The 20742-nt window shown below is 46.2% G+C and overlaps 1 protein-coding gene across 2 annotated transcripts; it reads right to left on the bottom strand.

The window, feature by feature from the left end:
* Positions 1-378: 378 nt before the first annotated feature.
* Positions 379-20721, bottom strand: LOC135386250 (snRNA-activating protein complex subunit 4-like). Of its 2 annotated transcripts, XM_064616056.1 has the most exons (9): positions 19293-20721; positions 16281-16502; positions 14823-15002; positions 12988-13227; positions 8872-8946; positions 5526-5735; positions 4865-5058; positions 2697-2885; positions 379-1536 (listed from the first exon to the last, which is right to left on the bottom strand). In XM_064616056.1, the coding sequence occupies exons 1-9, from the start codon at positions 20361-20363 to the stop codon at positions 1170-1172; spliced, it is 2748 nt and encodes a 915-aa protein (XP_064472126.1). In that variant the 5' UTR covers positions 20364-20721; the 3' UTR covers positions 379-1169. The 2 variants fall into 2 exon arrangements, with proteins under 2 accessions (XP_064472126.1, XP_064472127.1); XM_064616057.1 differs by lacking the exon at positions 8872-8946 and having other exon boundaries at positions 19293-20718.
* Positions 20722-20742: the final 21 nt, after the last annotated feature.

The raw sequence follows: 20742 nt of genomic DNA, 5'->3' as shown, positions 1-20742 counted from the left end.
GTGGCTAGATTTTGAACTTTTCGCTATCCCGTAACGCTTGCTAAACGCTCGTGCTTCCCAGTTGACGGACGAGACCGCGTCGGCGTCGTCGGCATTCGCATGCACGCACAAAACTTACGCATGTGCGCTGCAGCGCTGGGGGTAAGGAGGAGAATCCCGCCAGTTTACAACCGCTATTGATGGAAAGTGAGAAAAAAAAAAAAATAAAAACAAAGTACGTCAGTTTTACAGAGTCAGCTGTGCCGTACGGTTTACCACAGGGCTCGTGGTAGCTGTGTGCTACTTCTCGCCTCGCGCGGCGCCCGAACGCATGGAGGCCTCATTTCACCACACGCACAGCTGACGCTGAATTTCGCGTTAAACGAGACGTAACCGTCCTGCAATTTCATACACATCTTTTTATTGCAATTGCAAAGTGCGTATGCAGAATTAGGTACTCCTATGTCAAAGATAGGCGTTGCACATGCGCTTGGAGAATACTCACAATGGAGAATAAAAAGCATTCCTGCAGTCAGTGATGTTGATTTTTTTTTCTTGGTTGTTAACATAACATCTAGCAGCAACCATCTGCATAGAGTTTTCACTTTCCCACGAGCTGAGGTGAGGTGAGGTGCCTGGGTACTGTGTGCCAAATGAGATCGGTGTGACGTAGCATCAGCACAGCATGCAGCTCTGTTGTCTTATTTCCCACTGAAAATTCTGTCTGCTACGAGTATGGCACAGCACTACTTTCAGCCCGCTGTTTATGTCACAAGGTATCGTCAACATCACTCATTCACTTAAGAGCTCCCTGTATGTGTTGAGTGAACTGCATGTCTCCAGCATCATGCCTCAAACCATCTGGCGTGCTGCACTTCCATGCTAGCTGGTATATGCTAAGCAGAGACATTGAGCACTAGATATCAATAATGTCTCGTTTAATGCTCCTCGCAATCGATTCGTAACGCAAATATTAGCAAAAAAAGAAAATAGGACAGAAAAATGACTGTATAAATACCAACACTATCTACATAACACACTGGTCAACAACTTGAAAACAAGATTGCAAGATGAGAAAACCACAATACTGAAACACGATGAGTGGTGGTGGAGTGCATTCCGTTAGGTGAATGAAGTAGCATAAATAACAGTGGTAGAAGTAGTATAAAGGTTCTCCAGAACTATGATTATCACCCAATGATCATCGGCGCTTCAACGGTGCTGATTTCGGCGTGTCCAAAAGCAGGTACACTTTCTTCTACGCCCCGTTGCATGTCTCCAGAGCCCTCATTGCAGGTGTCGCCTTCGATTTCTTTGTTAGGCTCATCACACATTTCGTGATCCACATTATTCTGAACGTCGTGCCTGATCTGATTTTCAGCCTCATCTTGATCCTCCTGCTCGGCGGCGTCCCGACTGTCCTGGTGCTGACCCCGGGACGGGTCGCTGGCTTGCGCTTGAGCCGCTGCTGCAGCTCTCTGCTTGGCTTCACGGTGCTGCTTCCATTTTTCTGCCACCCATGGTTTTCTTTGGTGTTTCCTTATTTTTAGATGGTCCCTAAAAGTTCAACAAAATGACGTTGGAACATTCGCAATCACAACCTACATTTAGGGAGTGACTTTTTTCGGTGTTAAGCGCCTTTCTGAGATTCGGGGGGTAAAAATCGGGCGCACCTTTTAGATCTGCAATTTGGGGAGAAATCGGATGTTAATTGTGCCTCCGGGTGTTATCGGGTGTTTTTTGTTTCTTGACAGGAGCTTTTGTTTCTTAGTTGACAGGAGCTGTACAGTGCCGGACAAAAGTTTCGAGGACAAAGTTCCTCAGAGTGACGTGCCAGCAGTGAATGGTACCCTACGAACTTGCTAGCAGGTGACTGGGTTACCTAGGCACAGGTTTGTAAGTCAATATGGTCCCCATTCGCTTCTAGCATGTCACTGTAAGGAAGATAAGTCTTCTGTTATCTAGGAGCCTTTGGCACTGCGCATGTTGCAGGAACTCACTGATCCTTCCCGATACCAGTGATGGCCACTAACTACATCTACAGTAGTTTAACTATAACTACTAACTACTTTGCAATGGAGTAGTTTAACTAGTAGTTCAACTACTTTTCAGAGGAGGTAGTTAAAACTACTTCTTTAACTACTGCAATGTATTTTAACAACATTTATAACTACTTAACGTTGTCCAATCAACGCCCATTCAATAGTGTTCTTGGACGCCTAAATAGGAATCACAAGCAGTGATAAAAGTGAACATTTAGTACACATGAACGGCACAATTGCTCTGCACCTCCGTTCACGTCAAACAAGTAGCTCAAGGTAAAAGTCGGAAGCACAATCGCGCCATAAGGCTTGTGGCAAAATCGGAAGTATTGGCGCCTGCAGTAACCTGACTACTGTAGTTAACTACTTGAAATAGTAGTTTAACTAGTAGTTGCACACTACTTTTCTGCAAGTAGTTGTTAACTACTTTCTAACTACAATCAGGTAGTTTAACTAGTAAGTTCAACTACTACCACCACTACCGATACAACTGTGATTGCAAGAGTACAAAGCAGAATCACAAGAGATGAATCTCTAGGCAGAATCACTGGCTTAGGTGTGACTGACGCCGGCGTAGCAGCGGTCCACACACATCTACCGCTTCATTCTCGAACACAGTACCTAGTAATCATTCAGCGTCTTGAACCGTATCAACAACATTCATGCGGAACCTACGATTTTCTCCTGTTGGGCTTTCCTTTCTGCTCCGGTGGCGGCTTCTCCACTGGTTGACCACTCAAGATGGCCGGCCACAGGAAGTACGAGAGGAAGTGGCCGCGTAAGACCTTGTAGTGCTCGTAGATCTGCCGCAGCCTGCAGCACTGGAGACACCTGGCGGGGCCTGCGTGAGCTTCATTTCGGAGCCTGTAACAAGCATAATGGTCCGCAATGCTTGTCCGCAGGAACAGCGGAAGACACCCAGGTGTAGGTTTCGTTTGAAAAGTGTGCTTATTAAATGGACAAGTAAAGTGAATGGCCTACGGAAAGTATGTGCTTTTCCGAAAGCTTGAAAGTTGGATGCTTCAGATACGTAATAACTCTGCTGTGCACTGAACATTTCTTTTGGAAAGCTAATTTCCAAGGCTGCTGCGACAAGCAAAAACTGTGGGTTCCGGGACATGGCAGCCCCGAGGCGTGAAGCGCCATGTCATCTGGCAGGTCGTGAAGCTAGTCGGTGGCTCTAGTGCAGTCTAGAGGTGGCATTCCTTTTCTCAATGTCGTACCCGCATTTGTTCTTCGGGAGTGCAGCGTCGCATTTTTGGGAGGTAGCGGTGGCGCTTCTTATCGTCCCAGTTATTGCTTCCTCAACTTCTACGATACTTCGTACTTTAGCTTATCTTAGTATTTCTGTACAAACGGTGGATATTCCACAGATGTTTCATTCTGAGGTTGATTATCATCATCATTCTACGCGTTTTCATGGGAGCTATCACCGTCGTCTGCTACGGTAGTCGTACGTACGCTTCTGCGCGTTCAGAATTCAAATTTCCGTCGTCCAATCGTGATGCGTGATCTCACGCGCCGATGAGTGGCGCCTCTAGCGGATCGTGCGGACGGGCTCCTCATAGGGGGCTCTGATTATGACACGGTCATTATAATATAGTAGATCGCGGTTCTGGAAACTTTTGTCCAGCAGACGACACCCATGTGAGCGCCTGATCCCAGTGTTATAACCGCAATAATAATTTGGGGCTTTATGTCGCGAGACACCAGGAATGATGCCAAGCGGCCGGGTCTGTGGATTAATTTTGCCCACCTGAGAGTTCTTTAATGTTCGCAGAAATACATATCAAAACGCCGAACAACACATTTAATGCCCCTTGCAGAAGGTGGCATGTCTGAACAGCTTGTACCCTTCCACCACGTATGAACCCGCGATCGTGGGGTCAGCCGGCAACCGCGCTGTCGACTAACCCACCGAGGCAGACCCCCCAACACTGCAACGAAATACTGTCGTCTCACCTGACAAGGTTAATAATATAGGTTAGTAATGCTGAGCACCGAAGATACGGTCCTGACTGACATTTTTTTTTAAGTACAGTCGACCCGCGTTTATCCGGACTTCATTTATCCGGATCCTGCGCTATCCGGACAAAAAAACATGGGGACGGATTTCTCCCCATGTATTTCGCCCTCGTTTATCCGGACTTCAGCTTCCGGACTCGGACGGGAATTCCAGGGAACAGAAGTGACTAATACCCAACAATCGGCTTCAGTTATCCGGTCACTGTCCTGGAATGCCCACACCTAGTCAAGCGAGGTCGAGAACCGTGGTCGTGGCCTTCTTTTTTACTGACACAAAGACGGCGTTGCTAGGAAGAACTTTCTCTCTTTCCGACTTTGCACGTTACACAAAATCCACTGAGCAGTCTGGTCATTTGAGACTGAGAGGGTCCGCAACGAGGACCCCTGCACTGCAATCATAGATGATGATATCGTCAGTGTCGTCACTTCCGATAGTGTTCAAGAAGATTCTGATGATGAAAGCGTGGATGGCACCAGCTGTAACGGTAGAAAATGCGCGGGCGGCACTGAGAGCAGCGCTATCATTTTTCGGGCAACAGAACAATATTTCGCAAGTCAATGTCATTCGCAAAGGTTTGCAAGAACTGCATGCGTATGTTAGAATGAAACAGGTGACAATGGATAGTTTTCTGTGTAATGGTCAATAAGGATGTCCTTTTAGGATCACTCTGGATTTTCGTGTTTCACTTATCCGGTTCCCCCGCTATCCGGACATTTTCATAGGAAACGAAGTCGTCCGGATAAACGCGGGTCGACTGTACAAATACTTTCTAAAATTGTAATGGGTTCCAAAAGTGTTTTCGGAACATTTAACGTACTTGCAGATGGAGCACAGCACGGCGTCGGCGCTCCTCTTACTTAAGGCGTCGGCCAACTCGGAATGGTCGATGTGCTCGGGTATTTTCATTTGCTTCACCCGGTCTAGTAGGTGCGAGTAAGTGGCCGTGGTTGTCATGTTTGGCGGCAACACTGGCGGGGGGAAGGTAGGCACCTCAGTTTCCCAACCTAGGACCTGAGAAGGAAAAAAAAAAAAAAACAAGAAGCAAACACCACAGAGATCAAGCAATAAGCAACAAACAAAAGTGGATATGCCGACATCCCCTAAGGGACAGCAATGGACGAACATCAAGCGACATGTGCAGTTTTCATCTTACTTTTACGTTCAAACAAAAAAAAGAGTGTTATGTTTGCGTGCCTACTTCAACACAAACTTGGGGAAGATGTTCACAAAAAAAAAAAAAAAGGAAACAGAGTAAATTTAGTAAAATAACATATCTGTGGGCTAAACAACCTGGTTTTAATAAGTCAAACTCCTTTACAACGAAACTCAAGGGGGGGGGGCGATAATTGGGCGGAATTGGGTTTAATGGGTTCTGTTCTTCACCTGTTGTCCTTCAATTCTGCTTCAATGATCCAGACATACATTCTTGTACATAAAGAGAACTCATGCAGCAAAGCTAGGCTACAAAAAACGCTCACTTTTTGCTGGAAGTATTCGGCAAAAAGTGCCTCTGGCTCAGATTCTGGCTGCCCTTCCCTGGGTGGTAGGTCATGCATTTTGCGGAGAACACTTAGGATTCCGCCGTTCTCCTCGTGTTCATAAACTCGCCAATGTTGCGTTGGACACACCACTGTCTGGACACCAAGAAATCTTGCAATGGAAGCATCGAGGACACGGCCTTTGCTTCTCTGTAACCAATGTATGAGCAATTTAGGCCAGAAGCACGCAACAGATGCAAAATATACATGATAGTATGCAAGCTACAACTTACTACAACAAGCTTCAACAAGAAGCTTTCACACAGAGGAACTTTGTCCAACCCATCGGTGGTATTTCCACATACTACCATAGGTCGGAATTTTCACAAGAATTCGTCCAACACCACATCATATCCCATCATTCAACTTCACAACCGACCTCATTATAATTTTATAAAGCTTCAAAATCTGTCACGCTTTGAAGCTCAATCCCAATTATGAGTTCTGAAGTTGAATTATGATTAGGGACGTGTGAATATTTGTATTTCTAATACGAATCGAATAACAAATTTGTAGTTTAGTTTTTGCGTGGTAAACGTGGTCTCGCTTCCCTTTTAAGAGATGTCGCGTCTTCGACACAGAGAGAGACATTCAGACCTTCGTAGTGCAATGCGACACTTGCAAAATGCAAAGAACGCAGCAGCATTTGGAGGTACTTTCGGAGATTTCCAAGGTCATCTTGCAGAGTGTGATGCCTGCAAGTTCGTGTTGCAAACAACGATAGGCTCAACGACCCCTCTCGTGAACTAGCTTAGGCGTCACCTTGCCCTTCTGAGGGAGTACTAGCGACAGAACAATGCCCATGTGCCCAAGAAAGATCAGCCCACGCTCAGTGACGTACTGCATAGGTCAGAGCCTCTGCTGGCAATGAGGAAAAGTGCTCTTGATGGCAGGCTTGCAGCAGTGGTGGCCCTTGACATTCAACCATAGAGTGCCGTGGAAAACCGTGGAATCATGGAACTAATGTCAGAGGCTGTTCCGAATTACCGCAGCGCAAGAAATTGCAAAAATAAATTACAGAAAATACAAAAAGAATTACTGCGGAGCTCTTGAAAGCCTTAGAGGGTGGCCACGAGCAATGTGCAAACGTGGTGCGAAACGAGGTGCCGTGACTCCGAGCAGGGTGCAAAGACTACGGCAGCCACCCCATCGCAGGTGTGGAACACATTTGACGACCTGGCAGAGTCGGCTGTGCACGAACTTATTACCTACTGAACCCGAACGAGAAATTGAAGCATATGCAAATGACGTGCTGCTAAAACGGAACTTGAGCCCCTCCCACTGGTAGCAGACGACTACTCAATACAGGTATCCCAACCTTGCAAAACTTTGCTACCGTTACCTGGCTGGCAATCCCAGCTACCTCAGTGCCCAGTGAGAGGGTGTTCTTTCCAGCAGGGGCTGTGATGTGCGCACAAAGGGGACCCCTGTTACGCGATCATGTAGAACATCTCGTCTTCTTGCATAATAACCAGCGAACTTGCCTTTGAAGATTTCTGGCGCAAGGATATCGAAGATCAAGCTGCGCCGTACAATGGTATATATACAGTCGCCGACCGATTTTTTCGGACGCCGATTTTTCAGACATGCTCGATTATGCGGACTCGTTCGCGGAACGGCCGCGGGTCCCATAGAGTTGATGTATAAGAGCGTCCAAAATTTCGGACGCCGTACAGCTCCGTCGCTCTATTTCGGACTCTGTTTGCCCAACCAGCGAATTTCTTTCTTGGGGTGACGGAAAATATTGGTATCGTCCGAAATTCGTATCGAAAGAAATCAACCAACTAAAATATTCAGGCAAAATAACAGGCAGTGATGATTGTTCATTATCCATTCCTCTGAGTAGAACAGATCTGTCGTGGCGCCTTTGAGTCTTCGATTTGGCCAACGGCCCAGCACGCGCTCTCCGCTCGCGAGTCGCGCGACAACGCTGTAAAGCGAGCTTCACCTAAATCATGCATGCGTTAGGCGAAGCCGACTTGCGGACTTGATGACGGCAGTGCCTCTGACAGGCAGTGCTGGAAGCGCGTTAGGAAAGCATCGACACATTTTTCCAGTCTACTAGGGTTTAGTAAAGTTAATTTTGAAGCGAAATTCGTTTGTTCGGACCGCTCGATTATTCGGACTTTTGCGCGATCCCCACAGAGTCCGAAAAATCGGACAGCGACTGTGTATGTATCCTTGTCACTGTAGTGTCTCGTGGTTTTACTAAAGCTTAATTTTATAGGTTCTTCCTACAATACTTGATAGTGTGCACCCCACTGATTTCCGACGACACGTCTCCTCGTATGTCGTCGTCCGTAGCATTGAACCATAGGGACCTTATAGGATATGCTCTGGGCAATGTAAGGAAAAGTTGTTCTACGCAATATGTTTAAGGAAACAGCGTGAGTGGTCCTACTAACTTGGCACGTTAATGGTACTGAGCTGCAGAACTTTAGTGCTAGGCAAGGGAGTTGCAAACGTTCCTCTGATTCGCCTACGAAACTTTGGCGGATTCCCTGGCGAGGGGATCACCCAGGTCTGGGCTTGTACCTTATCTAGTCTTTGCGTGAGGGTGAGCCCCAGAACACTGCTTCTGTCACTTACAAGTGACTGCATAAATTACTGATCGCATTCTTTTCATATGTAAGCTTATGTCAGTCTTTCAGTTCACAAAAATGATATGTTCACAACTGCTCTTTGTCTACCGTACTATGTGCAGTGCTAGTTCGTCATGCAACAGTAAAATGTGCTATGCAGACCCAGGGTACGCACTCATAAGCGCTTATAAAAGTGGGTTCCCATGGGAATGGGAATCGTTAACATAGGTCGTGCGGCCTGCACTGCACAGACATTCCACGTCAGTTTTTCTTTAAGACATAGCTTATCCCAACTCTTGATATATCAAGCACAAACACAAGCAGTGCACGAACACAGAGAGGCCCCTCGTGGAGCCATACCGCAAGACGACCGTATGAACGGAAGCCCTCCACGAAAAAGCATGTAGAACTCAAAGCACAAAGAGCTGTCCTTAACGCATCCACTACACGCTATCGCTTCTCACTAGAGGGCGAGCCATGCATAATCAGGGATTTTCCCAGCACTCCCCCCGAGCGCTCCCCTAACACACCCCTTCAAAAGACATCGGCCAGAAGGACCAAAAACTTTGCAAAGGAGGAGATACGGGCATCATACATACATACGGGCATATGCGCCCCCCTGCGAGACGAAAAACTTTGGGAATATCCCTGGGCACAACAGCCCGAGGGCGCACGAAAGTCACACGGTACTTCCAGACACTTACCGTCTCCCTGTCCACGGTAGGCAAGGGCAAGCAACGGGGGAAGAGGGGGGGTGCCGGTAAGCCCACGCTCACCACCTGCAAATTAGGCCCCGTACCAGACACGAAATGTGAAGCCTTTATATCCGTTCGACACGCTCCCTCATCTATCGCTTAATTCACACCTGTTCGCATGAGCGGTGTGGTAGCGTACTATAATGACCGTACACGTGTGTTTCCGATGGGGACACACACACACGTGTGTGTTCAATGCGGACAGGTATGCTCTTGGCGCTGGTGTTGTTGCACAACGCCGCGCCAGTTGTTGCCGGCTAGGTGCTTGAAAGCGCACGTAGCAGACCGTACGTTGTGGTGGCTTTGTACGATCACCTTTTTCTGATGCACCATTTTTTATGCAGAACACACAGGGTTCGAAAAGAACCTAGACATTTTTAAAAATATTCTCTCCAGTGGGCTTCTTTGGATAAAATCCGGATATTTTTTTGGGGGGGGGGGGGGGGGAACAGAGACGCAAGCCTAGAAACGCGACACAGAGTAAAAAAGCAAATGTGCTTTGCTGTTCTTCTCGATTTCGGGTGACCTCTTGTGGTTTCGGTTTATGAATCTGCCTGTCCCAGTAACACTGAATGGGTTTTCATTGTTTTCAGTTTTCAGTCAAAAGTTATATACGAGCCCTTTGAGTCCCATGCACGCGTGAGTGAATGGTGTAGACGCTACACGCCTGGATTATAGCTGCCGTACTTTAGTTGCAAATCATAGCCTCCAGGAAGCAGAAGACAAGAAAAAAGTTAGGATAGAGAGGTAGCAAGCGAGCTGGTGGTATAGATCCATAACTGAAAAACCCGAGAAAGTTAGATCTGAAAAATTTATAAGTAGAGTTGAAAAGCTAAAAAGTCGAAAAAGTTAGAAGTTAATGGTGCGCCTACCTGTGCTTTTGTAAACAACCAACATTACAACAAAAAAAGTGGGAATTTTACGTGTGACGTTGAATTAAGGTAGTCTCTCACATCGCACCTGGACAACGACCCTAAAAGGTATGGATTAAATTTTGTGGATACAATTTTTAAAAAATTAAAAAATCCACCGGATAAAAACCATGTGGATTAAATCCAAACAACCCTTACACGTGAGGCTTCAACTTCGCAACCCATCACATCACATCGTAGTTCTTTAACGAACTTCAACATCACATCATGTAACAGCCCTTCATTCGACTGGACGATTCCAAATCAAATCAGACTTTTTCGGGTTAAATAGCAAAGAGCCCCTGCACCGGGTGACGCGTACCCTAGCAACGCCACTGCCAGCAGGTACCCATGCATGAAGCTTCTGCTCAATAAATTACTTGTAAAGCGTCTGCATCGTATATGCTTTACAAAAGGACTGCATCGGACTATTCTCCCGTTCTCCCAAGCGGGAGAGAAAATGTCTCTAGTAGCCGAACGATATCTTGGTTAATCAGACTCCCACACAGAACAGTGTCCTAACGCACTACAGGACAACGGTCGCCGCCCGTTTTTTCGGGCTCGGCGGGGATCGCGCAACACACTAAATCGTCGAACAGTCCGAAAAAACTAATCTCGCCTCAAAGTCAACTTTGCTAAGCACTGGTAGGCTGGAAAAATTTGTCGACACTTTCCGAATGGACTTCCAGCTCTGCATGATAACGTCAGCTTCTATTTCTTGAAGCCACATTTCGTCACTCTACAGCGAGGGAGCCACCGCAGTCACCACCATTCCACAAGTCCACTTCACCTAACGCTCGCGTGCTTTAGGTGAAGCTCGCTTTACAGCACTGTAGCGTGACTTGCGGACCGACAGCAGTGGTGGGACTTTTGAATCGTGCCGTTGGTCAAAAACGAAGACTGAAAAGCGTTACGACACACCTTTTCTACTCGGAGGAATGCAAAATGAGGAATTATTGTCTATTCTCTTGCCTCAATATTTTAGTTGATTGAATTCTTTCGATACGAATTTTGGATGATACCAATAGTTTCTGTCCCCCCAGGAGAGAGATTCGCTGGTTGGGCAAACAGAGTCCGAAACATCGAGCGAAGCGGTTGTACGGAGTGCAAAATTTTGCACATTTCTTATACATCAACTCCATGGAGCTCGTAGCCGTTCCACGAACGAGTTCTGAATAAGCGAGCCCAATCGAGCATGTCCCATAAATCGGTCGGCACACATAAATACATCTTGCAACTGTCCTGCCGGACAGCCCTAAGCCCAAATGCACGACTTTCCGAACCAAAACGCTTGCAGAGGCGGACCAACACCACTATTCTTTCGGCAGCGCGTTGGAAAGCTTCGAAACCTCCATTTTGGATCGTGCGCTTGGATTGGGCTGGTACATAATTGGAATCCTGGGCGAGACTGCTCTAAATTTCCCGAACCATTCTCTTAGGAGGTGGCTTTCACCGCCGGCACTTTCAACGTCTGAAGTCGGGACGCTCTCCAGAGTTTCTGTTTGTGCACACTGTCATCAGTTTTCGAGGCTAGGGGCACGTGTGCTCAGCAAATTGCGCAGCTGGAAATTGAGTCAGGTTCCGCAGATGATTGCCCTGAGCGTCCTTAAGGGCAATCACCTCTGCGCAAGACAATAGAGAGCATCTCTTCGCACAGCGCCCAGAAACGGAGTAAAATATCGTCAAAACAGAAGTACTGGCATGTTCTCCTTGCTTTCCCTTGTCAATGACACATTCTGTAGAATTCCAGGACTATCCGTTGACTTGTATCGAGCCAAATATTTTACTGCGCGACACTCTATCGAGATGGCAGCGCATGTTCGAGACGCACCAAACTTTAATTTATTAAAAATCAACGGCTCAAGCTTGTCCCCTAAAAAATACGTCATTGACTACAGAAAAGCTAAGAGAACGGGCCAATAGCAGTATTATGATGATAGTTTAGAGCGTTCACGTGTCTTGTGCGAACGAAAATCAGCCATAGATTTCTGAAGAAGTGATTCCCCCTTAACCGTCAACCGCAGGCATGGTGAACTTGTTGTCGCTACTGTCAACTACGCGCGACAAGCCTATGATGCTCGCGTACATCATGATACAGAGGCGCCAGATTAGACGGGACACGTTTATAGACTTCTGTGGCACAGCCGTAGTGAGATAATGCTGAATTTAGTGATCGTCTGCCTCTTCAGACTGCCGCATTATTCGTACCTTTTTCCGGACACCGTCGAGCCTGGAAAATCAGTCGTCTATTGTACATGTAGGGAGTGACCTTTTCGGGTTAAACGCCTCACTCAGATTCGGGGGGCTAAAAAATCGGGCGTTATTTTTAAATCTCTAATAGACGAGTTCGGAAAATCCCAGTGCTCTTTGCGCACGCATTGCATCCTGGGCGCTTGCTGAGCGGGGGAACGGAGAATAATCCTTCACGTTTCGCTTTCGCTGACCTTGACACGTCGCGGACAACGGACCGGTAGGGGAGAAATCGGAACGGTTTGGAGGCCACCCGTTTCTTTCGCGTTAGTAAACTCCCACAGTTCAAAGCGGCGCTAAGCACTCTGGGATTTTCTGAACTCGTCTATTCGGGGAGAGATCGGGCGGTAAGTGCGCATTTGGGCGTTATCGTTTCTCCTCTTGTCCTCAGTGGAAGGCTCACTGGAGGATTTCGTAGTGACTGGAATTCGGTGAGAAATCGGGTTTAACCCGTAAAAGTCACTCCCGTCGTATATGTAGGGCTTGACTTTTTCGGGTTTTATTTTTGGCCAGATTCGGGGGGTAAATATCGGGTGATATTTTTAATTTGAAAATTCGGGTCTATTTGGGTTAAATCCCGTTACGGCATATTCTGTCGTCAGGAATTCGTGTGTATTCGGGTGATTTTTTTTGTTTAATAAAAATTTGTCTTAACATGGAACTAATGTTTAGCAATGTTATCAAACTTTATTTGAATGCACGCTTATGAGTGTGCCACGCGACCCAGATGTTTTCGGGTAGATTCGGGTTAAACCCGAATTTTACAGATTTCGTTCGGGGGGTAAATATCGGGCGGATACGGGTTTAACCCTAAAAAGTCAGGCCCTACGTATATGCAGTCAACTGATAATACAATCTGCCCTCTGAAAGTTCCGCAGGTGAACTGTTATTCAAGAAGCCTAACCTGCTTTTGTCTCGTCGTTATTCTTGCATCCTTCTGGTTGAGGAGGGCTCTGTAAAGAGCGTGATACTCGGAACGCTCCAGGTCTTCATCGAGCACCATCCTGCGAGCCTGCTGTTGCTGCCGGCGTGACAGGATTTTTTGGCTCACCACGGAGAACAACTCCCTCCGCCGTGACTCTGCAGTCATGAGAGCTCGGCGTCTGCCGTGCGTAACGGGAAGGTTGTGCTTCTTTTCTGCAATCTGAAAGCAGCCGGGGTGAGTTAGTAAGCATTAATCGAAGGGACACTATAATGCAAAAACAAATTGCTCTCAAATGAAAGTCCCTGCTTCAATCAGTACAGTTCCAGCGATACTACAGGTTTTCCCGCCGATTTTAATCCAAGCGCCATCGAAATTAATCCATGTGCCACGCAAACTTTATGGGGCATGGATTAATTTAGCTGGCACTTGGATTAAAATTGCCGGGAAAACCTGTAGTTCACAAAACGCTACTGTTAAGAAGAAAAACTTCGCGTCCTTCGGACAGCGTTGCCAGTCCACTCTTCAACGTACACCATGTTTTTCACCGGGACTGCTCGACGGTGCGGCCTGCACTCGCGCGGACTAAGAATACTGATGCACGAGCCGAAATGACGTTCACTGCTTAGCACCGAATCAAGAAAGAGTGTGGAATAATTTATATTTAATTAACATACCGTGTAACATAATTTGAGGTGATTGTTGTTTTTGCATTTGTTTTGCCTCTTTAAGTATGAGTAGGGCCCCTAGCTCTCTGCAGTGGATGATTGATTTTTCTGCAACGTAGGACTTGCAAAGCCGGGGGATACCACAGGCAGGAGAAAACGAGCAAAAAGAAAAAGAAGAAAAGAAAAGGACAACTTTTGCGTTCTCCCCACTTATCCTGTGTACTATTTCACCCTTTCGTAACTTTTCAGTGCGCAAAGAATGATATCCTGGTACGTTCATGCTGATATCAATGCTCGCAACAGCCATGAGGAAAGCTACAGGAGCACGACGGAGGCATAAAGCTGGTCTCGGATCTGTACATTTTGTTTCGCTTTTATATGACTAGGATATATGTATGTATGTATGTAGTTAGAGGTTTTTTGGCACAAGGGCTACTTAGACCAAAGAGCGCCAAGTCTCTGATATGACAAAATTTACTGGTAACGTTTCGACGCCTGTGCGGGTGTCATATGACTAGGACACCCAGACAGGCATCGAAACGTTACAAGAAAATTTTGTTACCTGTTGTGTCAAGCGGGAATTTCATCTTTTTGCATCATGAACTCGCCCAGCCTCTGGTCTATCCTCAGCTGGATTCGAATCGTTACAGCGATCTGGGAGAAAGAGTTTTCCAGAACCCCGAACAGCCAGTAGCAGACGACAGTGGAGTAGCAGACAACATTTCTCTAGACCAATCAGCAAGCATTCTCCTTATAGAGTTAGCACGAGGTTCCAGGCAGATCATAGGCTGGTACTGCTCTTTACCACCATTGCGCACGGTTGCTTTTAGCGGCATATTTTAAATTCAATTTCTGCGATAATTATGACTCTGGGGTGAGAATTACTTCTCATGGTGCATCTTACTGGCCTACTTAACAGTTTTATAGGTAGAAAACAGGTTGTTAAAAACGACTTCGGTGCTCCTTTAAGGCAATTCGTACTGATCTGAAAAAACTCAGCTTCCGTGGGTTCCAGTAACAGAGAGCTCGGCAAGAGAGGCCATGCCCCAATGACTGGGTGACGGGGGTTCATTTCCCGGTGTGCGAGAAAATACCCATTGCGTTCACGCTATGTATACGGTCGGCAAATCTTTCCGACTTCCGCTCTACCTGATCCGTGGACTCCAGGTTGAGCACCTGTGCCAGCTTCTTGTATCGAATCAAGATGGCGTTGTCAGTCCGCCATGACATGTCTCGCGCGATGCGGGACCATTTCGGCCCATGCTTCTCGACCAGGTCCAGCAGCATCCTGTCTTCCTCGGGAGTGAAGCTACCAAACACGAGATCCATCTGAAACAGACACAGGGACATCACTGTTTCAAATCAGGGTTGCCAGATTTTGGCTGCTTTCAGATTGCAGTGATGCCAAAATTCGAGCGATGGCGGCCTGGCTATTTACTGGCTACTCTTTTCTATACTACTTTGCACTACATTCGTGAGTCCTTTGCACGTAGGGCAAGACGGCTTTCACCACGCACCACGTAACGTCGGACTTCTCTCGGTCGCAACAATGCCCTTCAGACTGATTTGCTGGCATTTCGGCATTCAGTAAAGAAATTCCATTTAAGACGCCTGCGTACCGCTGGCCACAAAACGGGCTGCGTACAAGGGTAATCTGCTACTTTCTCATGGTAGGTTGGCGACTTTTCAGGATATTGACTTGGCCGTCTTGAGTGAAACTACTCTATGCATAAATGAATGTGTGTAACAGTTTATTTGAACAAGACTTCCCAGCCGGATGGAAGCATAGCCGTGCATCGGTAACATGACAAAAGAATACACCAGACTTGCGTCCTTGCAAACGCTCGCCTTGTTCATCCATGTCTCTCGATAAATTATTTTGTTACATCACTGTCTATTTTTTTTGTAAACAAATTGTGAACATTTAAAACAATGCCACTGTCTTAACACATGCAATTGCGCGATATTTCGTATGAATGTTCTTGACACCGCATGGGTGATTGCTATGTTACAATCTTTGTGGTGATTTTGTTGCAGAGTCCCACTTTAAGTGACACTTACTTAAGCCATGTAGCAAGCACGTAGTGAAAGTGACATTCGCTTGGGATGAGTGCATTTCACAAAAGTGACACTAAATTAGCCCGTGGCCCGCAAGGCTCAACCAGTAGAACCCACAATTATGTGGAGACACAAATTTCCTGGTAATTTTGACTAGCTTGAATACCTAGAACAACAGCTTTCTCAAGTTTCCTTTTTGGAACAAACTATAAAAATAAAACACTGAAGATAATCTGACTTTCCATCGTCCAGCGATTTATAACAATAACAAAGCTCACCGCACAAACAAAAAGTGGCATAGCTTTTACTTGGTCAGATGAAAAAAAAAAATATTGCGTCGTATTCACGTTTCGATCGGTTTCACTGACACCGATTGGTTTTGATTAGATTTCGGCCTCATTTAAGCATTATATTTTGCCACAATTAACATTTTATTTTCCAGACTGGAAATTTTCCAGAAAAAAAAAAAAAATGGAAAGAAACATCCAACCTTCATTTTTTCGACCTCATGCCTCAATGTACCCTTCGCAGGCAACAAACGAGACAAACCTTGAAATGGTCAATGTATCGTTCCCTAATGGCGGCAATGGGACGGTTGGGCAGGGCAGCTCCTATCTTGTTCCACTGCGAAGTGCCGTGCAGCTTGACCGCACTGAGGAGTATGAGGTCTTCCTCGGGGGTCCATTTGCCTCGCTTGATAGTCGGCCGCAGGGACCTGTCCCATCTACATATCAGCTGAGCCCGGCTGCGATGTTCCATGTAGTACGCCACCTGCGCGGAATATTCCCAGCGTGAGAAAAACGACACGGCTCCTAGCTGTTATACTGGTGAATCGCAGACATAGACGGGGACAAAAAAAAAAAGGATCGTAACGCTTTCCTGGAGGTTTAATAAAATGAAGGATAGCACTGGCTTACATAACAAACAAAGACCTTTATTTATATTTATTTATTCTATATTTATTTATTAATTTTATTTATTTATTTTATCTTTTTATATTATATTATATATTTATTATATTTTTTATTTTATTTATTTATTTTATATTTATTTATTTATATTTATATTTTATATTTATATAAGACCTAAGGACTCGCGCGCTGTTGTTTCTTTGCTGATGATGACGTCTGCATAGACGTCGAAATGTCCAGACAAATTTTGTTACTTTGTTTGTTATGTAAGCCAGTGCTATCCTTCAGTTTATTAAACATGACTCCTGGCTTCTGGTCTATTTTCCTGGAGGTTATATCCCAAGCACGTGCAGGACATTGTCTCGCATTTATGAGCGGTGTCTCAACAAAAGAGCAGTGTGCAAAAAAAACAAAAGAGAGGTGCACAAAAAAAAGGAAAGAAAGAAAGGCAAAAAGAGGAAGGTGAGGTGAGGAATGGAGATAAAAAATTGTGTGGAACAGAGAAACACGAAGAAGCTATAGTTGATGTGGATGTGATGAGGGCATGCAAGAGGGGTGGAACGGAGGTAAAAATTATGTGGAACAGAGAAACAGGAAGCAAACGACAGGTTTTCCCGGCGATTTTAATCCAAGTTACAGCTAAATTAATCCATGCCCCATAAAGTTTGCATGGCACGTGGATTAATTTCGATGGCACTCGGATTAAAATCACCGGGAAAACCTGTAGTTGATGCGGATGTGATGAGGGGATGTGAGAGGGGTGGAACGGAGGTAAAAAATTATGTGGAACAGAGAAAACAGGAAGCAAACTAGTCGGTGTGGATGCGATGAGGGGATGTGAGAGGGGCGGAACGGAGGTAAAAATTATGTGGAACAGAGAAACAGGAAGCAAACGACAGGTTTTCCCGGTGATTTTAATTCAAGTTACAGCTAAATTAATCCGTGCCCCATACAGTTTGCATGGCACGTGGATTAATTTCGATGGCACTCGGATTAAAATCACTGGGAAAACCTGTAGTTGATGCGGATGTGATGAGGGGATGTGAGAGGGGTGGAACGGAGGTAAAAAATTATGTGGAACAGAGAAAACAGGAAGCAAACTAATCGGTGTGGATGTGATGAGGGAAACAACTCGAGACAGACCACAGAGACCAGAAGAACACTGAAAAACACGGAAGGTGTGTTTACACTACTTTGTGTCCTCGTGCTTACTCCTCAAACTCAAGGAGTTTTTCACTCAACGTACACATTTTTTTAGAGCTTACATTCCTCCTCAAATGAGTAGAAAATTATGCTCGACATTTTTGCGCTCGCCAGAGGAAGTGCTTTACGCTCGGAATGTTCATCTCCACTCTACACCTTGCCTTCCCTCTCGGTACTACACCAATCTCCCGTTTTTATCCCCTCGTATTTTGTGCAGCAGGCTGCTCACCCGTTTGCACCTATGTGAACATACATTTAAAGTAGCACAGAAGTCATTTTTAACACCCAGTTTTCTTCCTATAAAACTGTTAAGCTTGCCAGTAAGATGCACCATGCGAAGTAATTTACACCACAGAGTCATAATTATCGCAGAAATTGAATTTAAAATACGCCGCAAAAAGCGACCGTGCGCAACGGTGGTGAAGAGCAGTACCAGCCTGTGATCTGCCTGGAACCTCGCGCTGACGCTATAAGGAGAACGCTCGCTGATTGGCCTAGAGAAATGTTGTCTGCCACTCCGCTGTCGTCTGCTACTCGGCTGTTCGGGGTTCTGATAAAGCCTTTCTCCTTGCTCGGTAATGCGTCGGCCTGGCAAAACAGGTTTACGGCGGCAAAGGGACAATGCGCTGACCCCCACTGACCGGCAAACCAGAACGAGTCTCCTTATGCCGTCATCGGTGACGTGCCATCATACCTCCTCATCCTCGTTATAGCTGGAGTGGCGAGTTAAGGGTGAAGGCGCGGAGCTATGTTTATGTGAGTTTTTTTCTGGGAAACAATTTGCACACATCAAAACCTTTCGCGCTATTCGGTATAACGGCACACACACTTTCATCAGATGTCTTAGTCTGAAATTTTTTTGGATGGCCCTCTGTACTCCTTTAAAGTTTTACCTCAAAAGAGGTAATAGACCTGTAGGAAACCCATTTTTTAACATATAAATTATGTACTGCTACCCTCTTCTGAGTGCAAGGTGCTGTAAAGCAGCCTGCAAGCTGTTAATGTGTGCAGCAGCATATGAAAGCTATTCTGAAAGGAACCCACGCCGCAAATTTTACATGTGCCCACAGAACTCTAAATATTTTTTTTTTTTTTTTCGGGCATTCAAATCCTCAAGAGAGACAAAGCAGGGTAGTTGGTACAAGCTCATATCGGCTTACTGCAGCAATAGACACGGACCAAGAGTTAGAACATAGGCTCTTCCAATAAACTTCACTTAGTTGAGAGTCCGCAGATGGTTTGTCTCTTCTATGTTTTAACTCTTTGTCCACGTCTATTGCTGCAGTAAGCCGATATTAATTAAAATCCTGACAGTATCTACTTGGACGATGTGCTGCTGCAAGTAAACGAAGGATTATCCGTGGATACGTTAAAAACTGGCACAATGTGCGACATCAGGTACCAGTACTTCATGTCTGAACATGCGCGACGTTTGTTCTCAGTTTACCTGTCTCCAAGGGATGTAGTCGCCGTCACGACACACGTCCACCAGCCTCAAGAGCAGCTCATCCTCTTCCTTGGTGAACGGTCCAGACTGCGTCCTACTCACGAGCTTCGAGTGGTAACGCTGAGCGCACTGGAACGCGCTCCGTCCGCTCCTCAACTCTTTCGCTACCTCTTCCCAATTGTGTTCCTGCCACTTCTCCGCGGACTCTTTCAACCTCGCGTCTTCCTCCGGCATCCACGCCTTCTGGTTTAACTCCGGACGGAGCAGGTGCTTCCACATCAGCTCGCACGAGACGTCGCTACGCAAACCTTCAAAATCTACCGCGGATATGCGCAACCAGTCGGGTGGCCGGTTCACTTTACTTGCCAGTTCTCGGACGTTTAGCTTTTTAATTTCTTCCATTTCTGATTCAATTTCTCGCACGCGCTCTTCTAGTTCGGGGTCGCGTTTAACGATTAATTTTTCGGCTAGTATTTGTTTACGGTTCATGCAGGACTCCAACGCGCGTTCTACTAGGCTGTTGTGGACACCGTGACGCAAAGTTTCAATCTCTTCCGTTGTCCAACGAGGAGGGGGTCTAAGGTACGGGCACGCTTCGTTGTTGGCCCGCTTGATTTTTTCGTCTTCGTTCGGCGGTGCCGGCATTCCGCATCTGTCCCGAAAGTACGGATACAGGAACGTGTTACAAGCGGAAGGCAGCCGCGTCTGTGCGGCCTTTGAACGCTCCGCCAAAAGTTTTGGGCCGGTTGCTTGCATTTCGCGGTTCTGCTCCAAAAGCAGGTAACATTTATCGAGGGCGTCTAACAGAATGTCTTGGTAAGCTTTGTTCATCGCCAAGCAAGTTTCGAGGTCGTTTGGAATATCGGCGATACCTGACCCTACGATGGAATCTTCGTCTTGCGGTGACGGAACATCAGTTTCGATGTCATTCGAGACGGGCTGCATAGGCTGCAAGCTATGGCATTCTGCTTCTGAATCGGAAGACTGAGCTTCTTCGCAGAACAATTCATCGTCGTCGCTGTCGTTGAGGAGCGCGACAGGATGCAGGTCTGCTTCACTATCTTCGTCCATGGGGGACTATAATCAGACCTTAAATCTTTTAAGACTTATGTGCGCGGTTTGCTTGCTTGCGGTTTGAACGCTCCAACACAAACGACAGCTCAACGCAAGTGTACGCATCATATGGATCAGTATGGATAGATAGTGGCTTGGATTGGAAACTTGTGACGGAGGGGGAGGGGGCAGAGGAGGAACGATACGAAAATCAAGAAGGTCAATAACGATGAAAGGCCAATAAAGCTAGCGATCAGTAGTAATACGGCAGTGACTATCTTCTTCTTACAAATAAATGATTTGAAACACACAATATAGCAGCTACTCTGATGCTATCGTGACGATGAATATTTGAGTAGCTTTGCTTTAACCCATCGACTGCTTTCCCGTCTGGCAA

The sequence above is a fragment of the Ornithodoros turicata genome, chromosome 2, assembly GCF_037126465.1.
Source record: "Ornithodoros turicata isolate Travis chromosome 2, ASM3712646v1, whole genome shotgun sequence".
Classification (NCBI taxonomy): Eukaryota; Metazoa; Arthropoda; class Arachnida; order Ixodida; family Argasidae; genus Ornithodoros; species Ornithodoros turicata.
This window is presented reverse-complemented; position numbering and strand designations above follow the sequence as displayed.